Below are 20395 nucleotides of genomic sequence, written 5' to 3' on the forward strand. Positions count from 1 at the left end.
TCGATTTAAGATGGCCTGGTAAAATTGCCTCATTTTAATACATTATTTCATTTTGGTGAAAGTATCCGAAAGGAAAAGGATCCTTTATAAATTTTTCTTATTGCAACTAACTGGGGGATGGAGAGAATGAATAAAGAAGGGGAGTCAGTTCATTCCTCCTCACCAGGGAGCTTAATAGTTAGGGATAGATCGTCTGAAACCATAATGAACTGAGGAAACTCACCCAGTTGTAACAAAGGCATTGCCTTGGCTGATCAGAGTTAATTTGTCAACATATCAGTAGCCTTTTCTCTTATAAATAGTTCAGATTATCTAAACTTTGGTATTCGTGTATTTGTCCTGGTGGGTGCTAAACAAAATGTTTTGGCAAAATGTATCTCTTCTCAGGAATAAGTGTATGTCAATACGTTGGCGATGGTAGTTTCATAAAATTCTGACCTGTAAATATGGTCAACCAAATTGCAGAAACGAGCATGAAAGCTTATGGTTAATGTGAGGATATTCTGCTCCCATTGATTGGGGCTTTACGCAATTGACAAACTGTCCTTCATGTGAGCAGATTATTGCAAATGGGTCATGATCAAGTTTTGTACTATTTCTGCTTGGCACGGTGGCTTAGTGGTTAGCACTGCTGCATCACAGTACCAGGGACCCAGGTTCGAGCCCAGCCTTGGGCGACTGTCTGTATGGAGTTTGCACATTCTCCCCATGTCTGCATGGGCTTCCTCTGGATACTGGTGTCCTCCCACAGTGAAGATGTTAGGATGTTTGGACATGGAAAATGTAAGGTTATAGGGCTGCAGAGGTGGGTCTGGCTGGGATGCTCTTTGGTGGGTTGGTGTGGACGTGATCGGTCAAATGGCCTGCTTCCACATTGCAGGGATTCTTTGATTCAAATCCTGCATTGTAGAAGATTAAAGTGACGAATTGGAATTTGCTGAGAACATAATGGTTAGTTCTGTAAACACTTGTAACAGCTGTAAACACAAGTTCTTGTAATTACCCCAATTAATCTTTGCACCTACTTATTTATTTTATTGTATTTCACACATACCTGTTCATATCATCCATATTATCTGCTGCAAAGTAGAAGCTTTTAATCTTAGGATGACATGCTTTGAATGCACTGTTAAAAAGAGAGATGCACACAATGAAAATCACAAACTCGCAGAGATTATCTCTACATGAAAATATTTCAATACTCTCAGTTTGAAAGGTCTCATTAAAAGTCGATATTCAATGATTTTTCAAACATTTCTGTTTGTTCTCAAGGGTTTAAGGGGGTGGGGGTAGAATTGCTCTGTATTCCCCTTTGTCATCCATTGACCATAATGGAATGTGGGCAGAAATGGGACAGTCCTAGCCCTCACAGTCAAAAAGCCTCGTGGCTCTGTCTAGTCTACACATTAAGACTGATCCGCAGGTTATCAGATCTACAGGAACAAAGGAAATCTGTTGGAGGAAGAGGAGTATCCTTACTGATTAAAGAAAGGAAGGAAGACAAGTGTTTATATGGCACTTTTCACAACCATCAAAGTGCTTTATAGCTAAAGAACTACTTTTTAAAGTTAGTCACTGTTACAATATAGGAAATGCAGCAGCCAATTTGTGATGACTAAAGTAACGCAATGGATGTGGTTTATTTGGTTTTCCAGTCGGGATTTGATAAACTGCCTAACAGTTGGCAAATAGTTTAAGAGGAATCTCATAGATTTCAAGGAAAATTATTGACCCAGTGAAAAGATTGTTTATGGAGCAGGGAACAAAGATTAGAGATAATAAATTGGTAATCTAAATAGCAGTGCTGACATACCTCAGATGTCGGCGCTCTATCTTAGATGGTTATTGTGTTTTATGACTTAGGTGATGAGACAAAGTGTCACTTTAAGTTTGTAATTGAGGCAAAGATAGGCAGCATTGCAAACTTTGTGAATGAAAGTATAAATATTGATGGATTTAGCAAAAGGCCAAAAACTGTGACAAATATATTGGGATGTAACTAAGTTTGAGATCATCTCTTTTGGCCATAAAAAGCGTTGTGAATTTAAAATATGAGACTAATAGATTTTTGTTAACAAAATGTTTTAATGGATATTGGCAAAAGCAGAATACATAGACTCCTGATTAAATTTGGTCTCATTAAGTGGTAGACGAGGCTAGAATAGCTAAATAGTTTACTCTAGTTCCTATGCTCACTTGCATAAACCATTTTAAAAATTGTTATACTGCCATTATCACATTATACATATAAAGAACATGTTAGGGTGTGTTAGGAACCAATTAAACATCAAGGAGATCAGATGATAAAAACAAAATATAAAATACTGATTTTGTTTCACCTGAGCCTCTCATTTCCATACGGTGGAAATACACTCCAACTCATTTTAGTTCATGTCCTGTGGGACTTTCAAGAACTGCCATGGATAGTTGGCATGCTGCTGCGTCAAATCATGGAAAACTATCAATGCACAATACTCATGCAAACTATGTGCTTCATAAAACTTCCCTGAAGTGCAATGCCTGGTCCCTTCACCACTAAAAATGGGTGCACATCAGCAACCGCAACCCAAAAACATGTGACCAATCAATCTGTTTTTGCTGGTGCTGGATTAAGGAGAAACATTAGCCAGGATATTGGAGAACTTCCTGCTTGTCTTCAAGTCTGCTGTGGAATCATTGCTATGCAACCGAATGGTAACATATGACATAACCTTGGTTTAATGTCTCATTTCAAGTACAGCACCTTTGAACTGCAGCAATCATTTGCGATGCTATGGAACAGTCAACCAATATTAGAGCGGTTTTATTTTGGGATAGGTGTCCACACAACAAGAACTGCCAGCTTTCTGTAGCAGGACCTTGTTCTTTTTAAATCAAGTCTTTCAGGCAGCCAGCCTGACATAGTAGTTCTGTCACATTTTCCTGAATAGTTCGCTTGATTCAGTGAAACCTGCACATTGGGAGCCACTGGCCCACTACAAAACAGGTTGTATGAACACGTTCTGAAGGTTGGGTCCATGACCTCCTAGCTCAAAACATAAGTCTGAGCAAAGCTGACAAACTAACCTGATCAAGGTTTCTGACAGCATCAAACAAAACACAAACATTAGCTGAAGCCTGAGTATTTTAAAGACTACCATGTCAATTTATTCTGGTCTTTTACTTCAAATGATATTAAAATCTAAGTTTAGTGCATTACCAACTAGATGTTATGCCCTGGATATTCTGATTAACTGCAGTTAGACGCGTGTTGCTAATGCCGCATGTGACAATCACCATTTTGCACGTCACATCCAGCCGGGATTTCCAACTCCATTCAAAATAATGATGCTTCAGTAATCCAGGTGGTGAAGAGGAACAGGACTGGGAATATATCCCCTCTTTATGAGACCAACCATTTTACTCTGGCAAGCTTCTAAAAGCTCGCAAGTATTTGACTGGGGTTAGTGGGGGAATGTGCGGGTGAATGAGTGAATGCATGGTGTGGGGGCAATGAGCGAGTTAGCCAGTGGTTGGATAGGATTGGGTAACGCGTGGGTTGGGGGTGGATCACCAGGTTAGGGGGACAGGAGGTTTGATTCGGTAGGGATCTGATTATTTCGGTCAGGCGAAATGGGATTAGTCAGGTTGAGAGAATGGAATTAAGTTGGGGGAGGAATGGATAATTAAATCAGGGTGGGTGGGGAGTCAGGTTGGGGAGTGTGAGTATTCAGATGGGGTTGTCCAGTCAGTTGGGTCGTGACAGGGTGTGTGTGTGTGTGTGTTGGGTAAACTGCGCCTATTTCATCAGAGTCTCCAACACTGAGACAAATGTGAGATATTTGCAGAGAAGCACAGGCAAGATATGTCTGCCTCTAGGAAGTTTAAACTTCTTGGAAAGTTACAGTGCATATGCACATGTCAGAACTACCTAGAGATCCTGATGAGCAAGAGCAATTTAAGTACAATTTATCACCGTTCCTAATACTGAAGGATCTGGCCTTATATTGCCTTAAAAGGAGGCTGCAGCACGACAACGTACTTTCAAATGTCAGACTTATTTTCACAATATCTATTTGGAACTTTGGATGGTTTAAAATCAAGCATTACATATTTATGGCTTATTAAATTGGACTGTGTTCATGCAGAGCTCCACAATTTTGCAGTGTGATCATATTTGCTGAGAAAATCAGCATTTATTTGTGTTCATCAAACATGGATCAAACATTTACCTCACATCAGATACTCTGGACAGCACTAATTTGATAGCTGCTCTAAGAACAGAGACTAATAAACTGTGGTTTGCATTCACAAACTCTCACTTTCAGGATCTGGTAGTTCAGTATTTGAGATAACCAAAGTATTTTTGTATTTGCTTATTGAAAAACAAGGCAGAATGCAATTTTTCTTTTGTGTCAATGGAAATTACATAGCAGCATTTTTACATTAGGGAAATATTTTTCAATTATGTTTAGGCTTGTAAATTCATTTAGGATAATCTTAGATTTCTTTGCTTGTTTGCACATGTGGCTTGTCGGTCGTAGGGATTTCAAAACTAGGGGACAAATTTTAATGTGAGAGGAGAGAGATTTAAAAAAGACATGAGGGTATTTTCAAACAAAGGGTGGTTCATGTGTGGAATGAACTTTCTGAAGAAGTGGTGGATGGGGGCACAGTTACAATGCTGAAAAGACAATCTGATATATTCATGAACAGGAAAGGTTTAGAGGGATATGGGCCAGCAGCAGGCAGGTGGGACTAGTTTAGTTTGGGATTATGTTGGACCAAAGGGTCTGTTTCTGTGCTGTATGTCTAAGATTCTGTCATAGAAGAAAATAAAAAATGACATGTACTGAAAATTTCTGACCCCATTATCGGAACAATGGATCATGGAGAGAGAGGGGAGACAATGATGGAGGGAGGGAGCAGAGGCAGGAACCTGGAGGGAAATCTTAACAAGAGAACGTCGTAATTTATTTTTGAAGCTAAATTATTAATCAATTAATCATTTGTGGAACTCGAAGCATGTACAGAGGAACCTTGATTATCCAAACAAGATGGGCGGGCACTATTTCATTCGGATAACTGATTATTTGGTTAATTGATCCAATGCCTCTACTCTGGGGCTCGGAGTTTTCTGAAGTTTCCTTTTTCCTCACTCTGCCAGCCTTGCTGCCTCTCTCTCTGTCTCAGGGTCTGTTTCTGAGCAGACACACACTTGTGTGTAAGGGACCTGTGCAGCATTGCTGAAGCCTCCCCTCGCACACGCCTGATGCACCCTCCCCCCTCACCACACACACACACACGCGCACACACACACACACACACTAACAATCAGTTCAATGGATTGACACAGTTAGCACTTGCTAAGTCCGCTCCCCGTTCAGGAGACTAGACAACAGCATAATGCGCGCGAGCCCCCGACCCCACCCTGTCTACCCCCAACCCCAACCCTCATCTGCTCCTACCCCACCCGCTGTCCACCCCAACCCCGTCCAACACCGTCCCCCCCATCCGCCCCCACCCACCGTCCACCCTCCCGCCCCCTTGTCTGACCCAGCCACCCTGCCCTCATGCGCCTTCCATCTTCAGCAGCCCCCCTGGGCCCCCATCAGCTGTCCACCCCTACCCCCACCACTGCCCACCTCTGGGGCAGCCAGACTGGACACCAACAGCAAGACTGCTGTTGCTTTTGTGGGATGAGTCTCAAAATAGCGCGCGCACACAGAGTAACACACACACAGTCACACACATATTTTTACTGCAACGTTTTGACAGGTTCCACCTTTGCCCTGTACAGAACAATGTTGAAGAAATTACCTGGAGAAGGGGGTGTTTAGGGTACATGCCTGTGTAGAACTCCATGGAAAGTGAGGGGGGAGAGAAAGAGAGAGAGAGAGAGAGACAGAGTAGGTGGTCAGTAATTTGGAGACAGTACCTGGGCTCCCATCGATGTCCAGGACTGTTCTCAGCAGCCATTCAGTAAGCCAAATTCATTTTTAATCATTGTAAACAAAAGATGCAATCAGAGTTGGAAACACCTCTTTGATGTAACGTTTGTATTGGGACGTTGAGATCTTCTTCAGATAATCCGAAATTTGGATAATTGATATTCAGATAATCGAGGTTCCTCTGTATACAGTTGTTAATATTGTAGCATAAGATGAACATCAGACATCCAATGAACATTAGTTTCTTGTGATCAGGAAATCATATTGAATTAATTTCCTTTCGATAAAGTCAGGGATGAGTGATATCATCTGATCATCGCTGCCATAATACTTACTACTTTTTCCGACATTCACTTGCTCGATCAATTTTGAACTCAGAAAGGCAGATAAATCCTTCAGCTTTCTCATCCTGAGAAGAAAACCAAAACAAAAGACTTGCTAAATATTTTTTGTTGTTGAGCTTTTCATTTTTGAATCAATTGCTCAAACATTTGGTTTATTAAACATCTTGATTTGCAAAGTTTTTTTAAAAAAATGCTGCTTTTCTCTCGAGTCCAAAGCAATGCGCTATGTTTGAATATGTGGAATGAATTTCAGGGAAAATATACCAACTTGAAGTTCAAAGTTAAGCACTCTCAACAGCTTTAATACATTAATGCATTTAGCCACTCAGCCCCTTGAGCTGCCTTGCCATTTCAAAGGTTATGGCTACTCCGATTACTCCACATTTCTGCTTGCTTCTGATAACCTTTTATCTCTTTTCTCAGTAAGAATCTATCGACCAATGCCTTAAAAATATTCCAAGACTGGGCATCAACCAACTTTTGAGGGAGGGAGTTCACAGCCTTCTATGAGAGACAGAGAGAAAAAAAAAACACCGCTGTCACAAATAGGTGACCTTTAATTCTCGATTCTCCCATAAGAGGCAATAGTCTTTCTGTATTCAATCTGTCAAGACCTTTCATGATCCTATCAATTAAGCTGCCTCTCATTTGTCTAAATTCCAGCAGATATAAGCCTAGCTTCACAAGACTATCCTCCCACACCCCGATTCCAGGTATTAGTTCAGAAAACATTCTCTGAACTGCCTCCAATACATTTATATCCTTCCTTAAACGAGACAATATTGTAAACAGTACTTCAGATGTGGTTTCACTAATGCTTTGTATAACTGAAACATGATCTTCCCTTATACATGATGTATTGTTATGTATTCAAGTCACCTTGCAATAAATAACACAATTCTATTCGCTTCTTAATTATTTGCTATATCTGCAGGCTTACTCTTTGCAATTCATGCACTAGAATACCAAGATCCCTTTGCATCATAGAGCTTAGCAATTACTCATTATTAGATAATATGCCTCTTTCTGTTCTTTCTGCTAAGACAGACGATTCCATATGCTTGCACAGAGTACTCCATTTGCCTGATCTTTGCACCCCCTCACTTAACCTATCTTTTGTGGTCTCCTTATGCCTTCTTCATAACTAACATTCCTACCCATCTTGGTGTCTTCAGTAATTTTAGAAACCATGCCTTCGGTCCCATCATTCAATTATTTATATAAATGCTCCTAGGAAATTATTTCCTCAGTTTGCTAATTTTAGCAGAATAACTGATCCTGAGTAAAACTTACTTCTTTTTAGTCAAATGGTAAAAAAAATTGCCAATCTTAACATCGATATCTAATAGCCTACTGCATACATCCAACACATCCTGTCTCCAATTGCTAGCATTTAGAGTTTTTCTAATTAAGTTCCAGATTTTGCAACATTTAATCCCAGCTAAATTTGTCACAGATGATAACCATATCAAATGTATTCATGTTTTGCCATAATGAGAGAAATGAGGTTAAAAAAAACATGAGTGTTGCCCCTATTAGTTCTGCTCACAGTTCATGCAGTGTGTGGCAGAGTTATGAAGACAGCAGAGAAGTACAGAGGATGCATAGCTGATATGGAGAGGGAATATGCAGTGGGCATGTGGATCTCAAGATGCAATAGTGGTCTCCGGGTTTATGAGGGGGCGTAAAATTTAAGGAGGGTGGATTAGGGTGAGGGGTGGATTAGGGTGAGGGATAGGATGCTTAACACTCATGTACAGATGTGCACCAGCATCTGAGTCTAAACTGTCTGACTCACAATCTCCCAAATCTGTTCCCACCTTGGGCCTCAGGATATAGTGACTCTAGGCTATCCTGCTCCAACATTGCGGGGGGACACTGCTGGGTTGGAAGTGGGACTGCGACCTCAGGAAATGATTAACTCACAATTCCCATCTTGAGGATCTTAGCTTTCATATTATTCATTAGGTTGCATTGGTATTTATGCACTTTTAAGGATTCAAAGTGCAACAATTTAAATTTAAATGTAATTTTTGTTGAAATGAAGATTATTAAAAATCTTATTATGTGGTAGATTACTTAAAACACACAAAAACTCTCACTACTATTTGTTATATGGTTTAGCTGTAGCAACCTATCCAACCAATCGCAGTAACATTGGCAAGATAGGTTGTATGGGAAGTGCACTGGAGATGCTAAAATATCAGTCCATCATTACTTTTAGATTTATAAAATTTGTTTTAGAGAATATTACAAATACTCAGAATTACCAAAAGCAAGCAAATGCAAGTTTGTTTTGCAAGCACAAGTTTCATTACAAAATAAATATAATTCATATGGTTCCTCCCAACTGATTACTTTTAAAGAATGCAATTCACTGCTTGTCTTCATTTCACATGGTTTCTTCTCGCTCATGTATTTCCTTCTCTATATTCGTTCTCTGTAAGATGCATGTACCTGACTGTGATAGAGTGATCAGCTCAAAAGTACTTGTCAAAGTTATTCTATGATTTGGCAATACATTAGGTTACGAATGCATTGGAAAGGTTCAAGCCCTGCTTTCACTTTCTTCTACTCCTCCTTTTAGCAAAGGCTTTGTACTCCTACACACCACCTCTCCTGCTGATTCAGTCACGATCTTATCCATGTGGGAAACTCATGCCAAGCTTTGACATTCAGTTCAGTAAACTATTTTATTGCCCGGCAATTTAGAAAAAGAGAGCATTTGAAGAAAATCAGCAAAAGACCTCAAATCAATTAAACATTAACTTCATCTCTCTTTTAAAAAATTGTCTGCAGTTGTGTAAACGTAGCTGTACATGTGGACTAATATTCTCTCTTGATGCAAAATCCACCCATAAATACCTAGCTTCCTTAACAGTTTACATCACTCAGAATTTTAGTGTTTTGTTCAATTCTCAAAGTATTTTACTTGTAAAATATTTTGGGGCTGAGGCCATGATGTATAAAAATAAGCTTTTTCCCATTAAAACAAACCTCATTTACTCCTGTTTAAAGAGGCCCAATCTCATAAATATGACACACATATATTCATAGAAAGCAGGTTCAAATTAGATCTTACTTCTTCATTCATGTACCAGTACAGAGAAACATCCTTCAGTACAACCCAATACTTCTTCCATTTTTGTGAAAAGTAGCTCTTGGCATCCTTTTTCTTCCATAACCAGCCTTCACAGTCTCCACGACCAAGGTCCTTACAAGAAATTCTTCTCCTGCTCATTGCTGTCACAGCACCTAAAATCAGCACAGACAAGAGAAGGTAAAGCACTCAAATTCCCAGCTATTTGCAAGTCTTCTAAAATTAATGTTTTCTCCAGTGTGTCTTTTTTTGTTCTTTTTTTTAGTAGTCTTTGATGATTCATATAAACATAATTTATCACTGCACCACAAGTGTAATACTTCCCCTCTGTAAGGGTCTGCCCGATGATAGCATTCCCCACTGAGTCAGTTGCCTGGGAGTCCAGAGATCAGAGATACAAGCTAGGCTGAACCCAGCCAGTACTGAAGAACTGCTGAACTTGTTGTGGTGCCACCTTTCAGATAAGACTTTCAGACTTAATTTCCTTCTCAGGCAGAGACAAATTATCTCCTGGCAATTTTTCAAGAAGTTGAAGGGAGTTCTCATGGTGCTGTGGCCAACATTTATCTTAAACATGAGCAAACATAGGGTTACATTGTTTGCAATTTCTTTTCAATTGTGCAAAGGGCAATTTATCTATGTGTTGGGTTTTTACATTTTTTGTTCTGTTAAAACTTGAAAGAGTGAACTTGCGTAGGACCAGTGTGGAAACCTTCAGATTGTTACATGAGTTTAAAAGGAACTGGTTGTGAAGCCATGCTACATGCAACTTAACTCTTGGGTATCCTACATGACAAGTATGACTCGATGTCAGAAGCACTTCAGTGACTGCGGAACGCTTTGGACTTTCCTGAGTCCATAAAAATGCAAGTTCACTCCTTTGTTTCTTTGAATGTGATGCTGGTCTTCAAGGTTCCTTCCCATTTGGGGAGGGGGCTGGGGAAGGCAGAAAAGTTGTATGTCCTTTCTGTGAAAGTACACGTCTGTCTAACCAGTAATGATGGTTTTCATAAAATAAGTAAACTGACATTAGTGTTTGGATATTTAGAATAAAGCACAAAACTCACAATGGGCTATTACTCCACACACCAATGCATACACAAACTCACTTTCAGGATATTATAAGGTAAGCATCTTATTCATAGACAACCAGCAGAATTAATTTCAACTGTAAAATAATACATTGTTGCAATTTTTTTAAAGGCTGAAGTATTGCATGGGATGTGAGCATCGCTGGCTTGGCCAGACTTTCTTGCTTGACCCTAAATGACCCTGAGAAGGTGTTGGGGCGCTGCTTGCTTGCAGCCCTTGAGGCATAGTAACACCCACAATACGGTTAGGAAGTGAGCTCCAGGATTTTGATCCAGTGACAAGAAAGGAATGGCAATTTCAGGCTCAACTTTATAGCTCCTCACTGGTTGTGTTTCTGGTGGAGAGGGGACATTAATTATTTCAGGCACTCAGCTCACCCTCTTCCTGACCACCCTTAGGACTATTGTGATCCTTAACTGTGTAGGTAATTAGCATTTGAGGGCCTCAATCCACCTGCATGGTCTTAAAATGTTGGACAATGGCAGGTACGCCAGGATGCCAATCTAGACCATAGGAAGATTCAGGTCTACAGGTAACTACAGCATGAAGGAACATTTCAGCATCCCATCAGCTAAGACAGTCCAGGCTTTGGAGTTAGCTTTGGTGATGGAGTGTATACATGGTCAGAAACTCAGTTGAGAGTGAAACACACACACACCAAGGCAGACTCAGATTTAATGGATTGTCAGGGACAGGGATGGAAATGGTTGTCAGGGAACAGATTTTGTGTCTGGGGCCAAAGACAATGGCTTTGTTTTCCCAATATTTAACTGGAGGCAATGTCTACTCATCCAGTATTCAATACCAGGCAAGCAGAGTGACCATTGATAGATAGTAGAGAGCTCAGGAGAGGTGGTGGTGGTGCTGTGGATTTGTGTGTCACCACACATGTAGAAGCTGAGTCAACTGGAAGGGGGCTGAGGATAGATCCTTGGGAAACACCAGAGCTCCCATAATGGGAATGGAAAGAGACATCAGTATAAGTGATTCTCTCAGAATGGACTGAGGCAAGAGCATCTCCCTGCAGCTATATGAAGCTGGGGTGGGATTGTAGTTGGGCTGGAGGGGATGGGGGTGGTGTAATAAAATTGGGCACCACGTCAGAAGTAATATTCTTGGTGCACTGCCACCTGCTGTCGATGCAATTTTAGCAGGGACAAGGATGGTGTTGGATGGTCGCCCACCTAATTAATGATTGCTTAAATTTCTCTTCCCCCTTGCTGTAAGGATTTTACTTGTGGCAGGAATGATCCATGCTGAGATACCATGCCACCCAGTAAAAGTTGGCAGACTGATGGCTGGACCTTCTTCATGGGCTCCTTTTGCCAATCCCTCGGGGAAACTGTACTTGCCCGTTCCCCATCCATCCTGTACCTCGCTAACCTTTTGCCCTGGCTTGCCAGCCTGCTCTGATGGACACCTTACTTTGAAATCTATTGGCTCCACCTCAGCTTGCTTTGCTTTTGATGCTGGCTGCAGAACTGGCAGTAACCTCTGGCTCCCAGTGGCGCTGCTGCGACCAGGTGGCTGCTGGTCGCTTGACTGACTGGCGACGCTTGACAGTCTCCTCGATAGGGCAGTGGGTCTTTCCTCAATCAACGGCATTGGCTGTGGGGTAGGCCAGCCAAATGGGGAATACCCACGTTCCTCCACTCCAGCCTGCCCCAATTCCCGAGGGTACAATTCAGCTTGATGGCTGGGAGTTCCCAAATCTGGGGCAGGAGCATGACTATGACCTCTGCTCTGGCTCCTGATCTCACTTGGCGTGTTCCAAACGTGCTCGACAGGTTTTGTTTAAAACGCCAGGCCAATTAATGGCAGGGAGCAGGCTCCCAATCACTGGAGTGTTAATGGAACACCCTCCAGCCCTCAGAAATCAGAAATCCTCACTGGTTAGATGAGAACTGGGAGCGAGGGGGGACGCAGGGACAAGGCCGTGGCTGCTTGGTCCTGATCCTGGAGGGGCCAATCCCTTCAATGGGTAAGGCTGGGAGCTGCAGCCATACCATTTTGAGAACAGGCTGGGTGGCCACTCTGAGATTTCATTGGGCCTCCCTGCCCTGAGCCCACCATGTCTGCCTGGACTGCGCATGTTGCCAACTGGAGATTCCAGTTAGCAAGGGAAGTAGGGGGGTTGCTTCACAGGCCTCACAATTACCAATGGTCAATCTTAATCATCTATCAGCCCCTACCTTGTGGGCGGCCAGTCTGACCCCGATCTGCCCTCCGGACTCTTCCAGACCCATTTAAAAATCCCGGCCCATATCTGTCTGCACATAATTTGAAAATTTTAACAAGCAACTTCTGCAGCACATTAAAATGCCAGCAATTTTAATTTCATACTGTAGATGCAAACCCTTTTCACCAGCACATGCATTCATTCATGTTCGACCATTAAATAAATATAATATTAACAGAGTTTCCTTTTGCAATACTCTCAGCACTTCTATCTATTGCACGCATTAAATAAACAGAAACCATTGAAATAACCACAATTTCTAGGCTGTCTCACAATGGAAACCTTCAGTATGGCCAAGACAGACTTCAAGAGGCTTACCACAGATTGTGAAGTTACATTTTGTCAAACTTCAAAGTTTGGTACAATAGGATTAAAATTACAATTTATATAAACATATAATCTGAATCAAATAGATTTCAACACTGCTTAAACCATTTCGTAGAACATTTAACTGAAATTTCACTTCAAATAGAAAGCAACAGGCAGAAGGAAATTCATAAAATCAATCCGATGTACCTTTGTTTCTTTTTTTGGATTTCTGCCCCAAGGACTGCTGGAACGTCTGGAATCAAAGTAAAAGAAGACTATGTATGAAAATATAAATTGAGGATCTTACAGTTTATGTTCCACCGGATTTCACAAAGCTGTTGCCTGTATTGGAGTTTTACCTCGTCACAGATATGCGTTTCTTGTGTTGTAGAATAGAAGTAGGCACACAGTTTGCTAATTGATACAGACCACCACCATTCAGGAATATTCTAGAAATATAAACCAAGATTGTTCTAATTTAAGGAACAATGGTATTCTACATTTAACAGGCTATGCTTCTCTCATAGAATTACTTCTCGAAACCAACAAGGAAATGAAAAAAAAACATTTTGAGTTGTACTTCTACTGAATGTGTCTGCAATGGTGGAAAAAAAGGCCACACGGCCTAACCACAAAGCTACATCAGGCTCTTTATGTGAGGTCAGTCTAATAAACACCACAGGTATTCTACACACAATTGGCCACGTATTCTGATACCTGTAGGCATGAAGAACACAAAACCCTGCTTTTGTATGCTGCATACTTAATCCAGTCACAAGTAATAAGAATTGTTGAACGCGATTCCAAGATGAGGGATACTGCGAGTTTTCTTTGGAAAGCTTGCATTTACTGTTGGTCAGAGGCACAGCAATATAACTCAGGGCTGCTATGGCCCATGAGAAATTCAGACTTGTGCCCTCCTCAGCTCATGTGGGGATGCTCTTGATGACCTTTGAACTGCTAGCTCACAACAGCTGTTGATTTTCGCCTTCCAGAATTTGAAACTAACTGTTATGATGGCAGATCAGACGGACAGAAAAAGACAAGGCGGTGGAGTTGCATTACTGGTTAAAGGGATATGAATACAATATGGAGAAACAATGTTCGCTTAGACGATGTAGAATCTGTGTGGGTAGAACTGAGAAATACCAAGGCGCCAAAAACATTAGTGGGTGTGGTATTAGACCACCAAAGTGGGGATGTTGGGAATAGAATTAAACAGGAAATCAGAGGTCCATGCAGTAAGGAATATTTGGAATTAACTTTAATCTGCGTATCGATTGGGCGAATCAAATTCATCACAGTACCAGAGAGGAGGGATTCCGACAGTGCATACAGGATGGTGCTCTGGACCAATTTATTTGAGGATACAATGAGAGAACAGGCGATCTTAGGCTCGGTATAATGCAATGAGAAAGGAATAATTGGTAACGCAGCTGTGAGAGATTCCTTGGGGGATGAGAGACCACAACTTGACACAATTCTTCATCAAGGTGGAGAGTGAGGTAGTTGACTAGGAGACTAAGCTCTGGAATCTTAAGAAGGGAAACTACAATGGCATGAGGTATGAGTTGGCTATGATGGATTGGGAAATGTTACTGAAAGGATTGACGGTGGATAGGCAACGGCAAACATTCAAAGAGCGAATGGGTCAACTACAAGACTGGTTTATCCCTGCCTGGCACAAATGTGCAAAGAGAACAGCGGTCAAACCACAGCTTACAGGGAAGTTAGAGATAGTATTAGATGTAAAATGGGGGCAAAAAACTGGCAAGAAGAAAAAAACAAAAGACTTGAGGATTATGAACAGTTTAGAAGGGATTGATTAAGAAGGAGAAAATAGAAATGAGAGTAAACTTGTGGGGAACATAAGAACTGACTGCATAGGTTTGTACAGATATGCAAGTAGAAAAAGACTGCTGAAAACTAATGTAGGTCCCTTTCTTCCAGGCAGAATTGGGTGAATTTATAATGGGTAATAAAGAAATGGCTGACAAACTAAATTCAAACTTCACTCCTGTCTTCAAAAAGGACACAAATAGCATACCAGAAATGAGAAGGAACATAGGCTTTAGTGAGAAGAAACAACTGAAGCAAACCTATGTTAATAGAGATAAAGTGTTGGAGAAATTGATGGGATTGAAGGCAGAAATTTCCCTAGGCTCTGATAGTCTATATCCCAGAGTACTTAAGAAAGTAACCCTAGAAATAGTGGATGTATTGGTGTTCCTCTTTCAAGATCCTTTAGACTCTGAAACAGTTCCTGCAGATTACAGGGTAGCTAATGGAACCTCACTATGTAAAAAGGGAGTAGAGAGAAAACAGGGGATTATACACCGTCTGACAACGGTAGTGAGGAAGATGCTAGAGCCTATTATCAATGATTTTAATGCAGAGTACTTAGAAAACAGTGGGCAAATCAAACACAGATGGCATGGGTTTACAAAAGGGATATCGTGTGTGACAAGTGTATGGGAATTCCTCAAGGATGTAACCAGTAGAGTTGATTGGGGGAGCCAGTGGATGTGGTTTTTTTGGACTTTCTGAAGGCTTTTGACAAAGTCCCCCAGAAGACATTAATGTGTAAAGTTAAAATACATGGTTTTTGGAGTAATGAATTGAGATAGATGGAAAATTCGTTAGTAGACAGGAAACAACAGTAGGAACAATCATTCTTCCGAATGGCAGACAGTGACCAGTGAGGTAGCACAGGGATTGGTAGTGGAACCATAGCTATTCACATCTATGTTAATGACTTAGATGAGGGAACAAAATGGAGTATCTCAAAATTTTCAGATGACACAAAGCTGGGTGGAAGGGTAAGCTGTGAGGGGGATAGAGAAATGTTACAGTGTGATCCGAATAGGCTGAGCGAGTGGGCAACTGCACGGCAGATGCAGTATAATATGGGTACATGAGAGGTTATCCACTTTGCGAGCAAAAAATAGGAAGGCAGATTATTATTTAAATGACTATAAACTGAGAAAGGGGGGATGTTTAATGAGACCTGGATATCCTCATGCACCAGTCACTGAAAGTAAGCATGCAGATGCAGCAGGCAGTAAAGAATGTGACTTGTATGTTGGCCTTCATAGCAAGAAGATTCCAGTACAGGGACAATTGTCTTGCTGCAATTATACAGGGCATTGGTGAGACCACACCTGGAATACTGTGTGTAGTCTCTTGAGGAAGGATCCTGTGGAAGGATTTTTCACCATAGAGGGAGTGCAGCAAAAGTTTACCAAATTAATTCCTGGAATGGCAAGACTGATGTATGCGGACAAATTGCATCGTTATGATTATATCACTGGAGTTTAGAAGAATGAAGAGGGATTTCACAGAAGCCAATAAAATTTGAACACGACTAGACAGGTTAGATGCAGAAAGAATGTTCCCGATGGTGGGGGAGTCTAGAACCCATTGTTTTAGGACTGAGGTGAGGAAAAATGTCTTCAGCCAGAGAGTGGAGAGTCTGTGGAATTCATTACCATAGAAAGTGGTTGAGGCCAAACCATTGTGTGTTTTCAAGGAGGAGGTAGATTTAGCTCTTGCAGCTAAAAGGAGTTAAAAGATTTGGAGGGGAGGGTGGATATTCAATGGCAGATTAGACTTGGGGGTCAAATGGTCGGCTCCTGCTCCTATATTTGATGTTTCTATGTATTGACGAAATCCCTTTGTGATCTCGACTGGATGCGTATGTCTTAAGCACATGTAATTCTTCAATCTTTCCAAAGGTGAACTGAATTAATGCAAGGTGATGCACTGCTTGATTCAATCTGTAAGCTACCTTATCCTATCAAAGACAAAATTAACTGATCTAATCACCAGGAATTTCCACTTCACCCACAGCACTTTTAGAGAATTCATTTATGCCTGGCGGACTGATAAATGAACAATCCTGCACTCCCTGAATGGAGCACAAAATACCCTTCCAACCGAATCCTCAGGCAGCCCACTGCTGCCTGAGTAACCTTCCGGCCTGTGTCCTGGTCTTTTGAAAGCTCGTAATTCACAGAGAGCAAAACAGATTGACAACATCAAGGTTCCAGGTATCTTTATAAGTGACCGGACAGCACCTGAAAGTGATCATTCTTTTGCATCCGTGTAAAAGAACTGCCATGCTCCATATTTAAATGATCTCTTATCTGCCAATTGCTAAGCCAACATGTACTTTCTGGCTGCAGGTGGGTTTCTGGCTAAATCATACGTTAAAATTGCGCCAAAGACTTTTTGTGGAAAAATATAGTCACAACATCCTAAATTGTGACATTGAACTTCAACTGCATTGGCATAACTTTTGCACTATTGATTTTTATAGCAGTTGACCAAACAAAATTGTTCATACATAAATTACCGGTTTGTTTCTGGTACATTTTGGTCTGTACTTGGGCCTTGAGTTTACATCATGGTCCATTACAGATTGATAGAATCATACAGTACATTCGGCTTATTGAGTCTGTACCAACAAAAATATACCATTATCTATACTGGACCCACTTCCCTGCACTCGGCCTATAGTCTTGAATGGTACGACAAAATTATTCAGGAGAAGATTGGTGGGAAGTGGAAACCATGTCAAAGTTGAATTGAGTCAAAAGCAAATAAAAACAATGTGAAAAAGTTAACAGAATGATTTCTTCCCCTCCAATTCTATTGGTTATCAACAAAAGACAGAAAAACTAATACATTACTTGCAACATAGATTTTAAAAGGACTCAGTTGAAAAGGCATTTGCAGGAACACGTGAAAATTAATAAATGCATACAGGACAGAAGAATATCCATGATAAGGAGGTGTTGGTGTTGGATTGGGGTGGACAGGGTTAAAAATCACATAACACTCGTCTATAATCCAACAGTTACGTTTGGAAGTAAGAACTTTCAGAGTGCTACATCTTCATCAGGCAGCTAGTGGGGCAGGATCTCAGAACACAGAATTTATAGTAAAAGATCAAAGTGTCATACAATTGATGCAATGTATTAAACAAACTTAGACTGCTGTTAAGTCTTTAATCACTTGGAATGGGGATGCAAGTTTTGAGTGATTAATATGCAAATTCCAGAACTTCTTTCAAGTCATAGTCCTGAGATAACTTAAGGTTTTATGAAAAAAAAGGTGACATCTCAGATCAGACAATGCATTCAAGCAAGCAAAGTAGTGGCCACCCTGTGGGATCCAAGGTAGAGTCAGGAAGGTGTGCACAGAAGTCAGAGTGCCGATGAAGCACCATTGATGTAATTGAAAATTTGATCTCCTTTCATCAGCTTGTTGTTTGTAGTGAATGAAATAACCAGAAGATAACTAACAGTAGAACATTATCTAAGTCTTGATTTCAAACAATTAATTCAGAAACCAGCAAAGCTAGTGACTGACTTGCTGAGTCCAAATTGTCTTGTTTATTTCAAAAAGTGTCAGAGGCTGAGGGTTGGCCTTATAGAGGTTTATAAAATCATGATGGGCATGAATATGGTAAATAGACAAGGTCCTTTCTCTGGGGTAGGGGAGTCCAGAACTAGAGGGTTAGGGTGAGAAGGTAAAGATTTAAAAGGGACATAAGAGGCAACTTTTTCACACAGAGTGTGGTGTGTGTATGGAATGAGCTGCCAGAAGAAGTGGTACAGTGGTACAAAATGTTGTACAGTTACAACATTTAAAAGGCATCTGGATGGGTATATGAATAGGAAGGGTTTAAAGGGCTATGGGCCAAGTGCTGGCAAATGAGATTAGATTTATCTCAGATATGTGGTCGACATGGATGAATTGGACTGAAGGATCTGTCTCCATGCTGTACATGGCCATGGCTCCATGGAGAGCGAGCAATACCAGTATCTTCATTTCGAAGTGTCACTTGTTATTATTTTTTACTAATTTTCCCCTCTGGAATAGCAGAAATCTGTTTATGAATACAACAAACACACATTAACCCTTACAATATGCAAATGACTTCAAATAGGAATATGCTTCTTAAGCCAGCAATGGTTGTCCATTCTGCTTCCCTGCAAATGATTTAGCATTGCAGAGACCATGGCTGAGCAAGATCCTGCTTCATAACTCACTTTCTCATTGCTAGCCAATTAAAAACCCATTTGTAACAATAATACATTAGCCAGTATTTCACACAAAGATGTGGGTCCAGTCTGCTGCCTGACAAGTTGTGGGGCAGTTCACCAACTCAGTTATTTGTCTGAAGTTGTGGCTTCTGCCAGGCAGTGGCCAAGAGTGACTCGAGGAGTGGCAGCAACTGCTGGGATTGAGCAGTGCATGGACTAACAACCCTAGACCAGGTGCCGATCTCCGAAAACGACAGTTGGGAATCATTGTGGTTCAACCCATAAGGAAGTCCTTCCTTATTTGGTACTCAGGAAGCCAATATCAGGAATGGGAGGCTTATGACAGGTCTCTGAAAAGCATCCTCTTGATCTTTTGCCAATGCCACTACACTTCTCCTGATCCAACCCAAACTCACTCATCTAGACCTGGGTCCCTTGGCGCTGGTGTTGCCTATGATAGACAGCTGGTGTGTGCAAGTGGTGCAGGGCCTATTAGTTGCAGGGTGGACTGAGGTTTAGGCTTGACAAGGGAAAAATCTGTCAGTATTACAGATTGAATCTCTGGCTTCCAAAGGCAGTAATATTTATTCAAGCATTTTTTATTAACATTCAGGAGTCGAGTGTGCAATGCAATTCTCTTATGTTTGCTAGAAACAACATATATTCATACGATAGAACCTGTCCTCTGCAGGAGGAAGAATATGCCCACATTTTGCATCTTTTTAGAATTAAACAAAAGATTGAGGGACAATAGTTCCCTGGTCCATTCGACATGGGCAAGTCAGCTCTGATTGGTTGGGGCCTTACCACCAATCCGTACCCTTATTTAATGCAGAATAGATTGTTGTTCCTTGTGAAATTTGGCATTCTCGCATGAGTGCTGATGGATATAAGACAAAAAGCTTCAGCAACATGTCTTTCTTTTTTAGCGATCCTCAAGTTCTATTCTGAACATTTTTGAATTTCATCAGAACCTCTGAGTAAAATTATTTCAGTATACTTCTTTGTTAACCAAAATATAGTCGACTACATAATTTGAAAAAGTATCTAAATTATTCCCATACTTATGCATTATCTTTTAAAATATTAATCTAAATAGAAATGACATAATGTCAATTTTCATTTCAATTAAAATAAGTTGCCAGCTGTCCTCTTATCTTTTGAGAAAACTGCATATCTTGGCTTCTGTCATACATTGGAAGTTCTGATCTCCAACTCTTGCACAATTAGCTATCCCTCCTAATAAAAACAAAGAACATGCATTCTGGAAATCTGAATCAAGAACAGAAATAGCTGGAGAAACTCAGCAGGTCTATCAGCACCTGTGGAGA

At 40.8% G+C, this 20395-nt stretch overlaps 1 protein-coding gene across 10 annotated transcripts in view; it reads right to left on the reverse strand.

The window, feature by feature from the left end:
• Positions 1 to 20395, reverse strand: part of cnksr2a (connector enhancer of kinase suppressor of Ras 2a) — a 490411-nt gene that overhangs the window by 95014 nt on the left and 375002 nt on the right. For 8 of the 10 annotated variants that reach the window (XM_087992951.1, XM_087992946.1, XM_043700617.2 and 5 more), the window contains 5 exons: positions 13222 to 13267; positions 12659 to 12736; positions 9357 to 9529; positions 6266 to 6339; positions 1055 to 1126 (listed from right to left, as the gene is read on the reverse strand). In XM_087992951.1, the coding sequence (XP_087849077.1) occupies positions 1055 to 1126; positions 6266 to 6339; positions 9357 to 9529; positions 12659 to 12736; positions 13222 to 13267 (443 nt within the window). The remainder of the gene's footprint in view (positions 1 to 1054; positions 1127 to 6265; positions 6340 to 9356; positions 9530 to 12658; positions 12737 to 13221; positions 13268 to 20395) is intronic. The other 2 variants (XM_087992950.1, XM_087992949.1) reach the window with 1 other exon arrangement.

This window comes from Chiloscyllium plagiosum, unplaced genomic scaffold, assembly GCF_037043375.1.
Source record: "Chiloscyllium plagiosum isolate Xiang-an unplaced genomic scaffold, Cpla_swu_hap1 HiC_scaffold_12, whole genome shotgun sequence".
In the NCBI taxonomy this organism is placed as follows: domain Eukaryota; kingdom Metazoa; phylum Chordata; class Chondrichthyes; order Orectolobiformes; family Hemiscylliidae; genus Chiloscyllium; species Chiloscyllium plagiosum.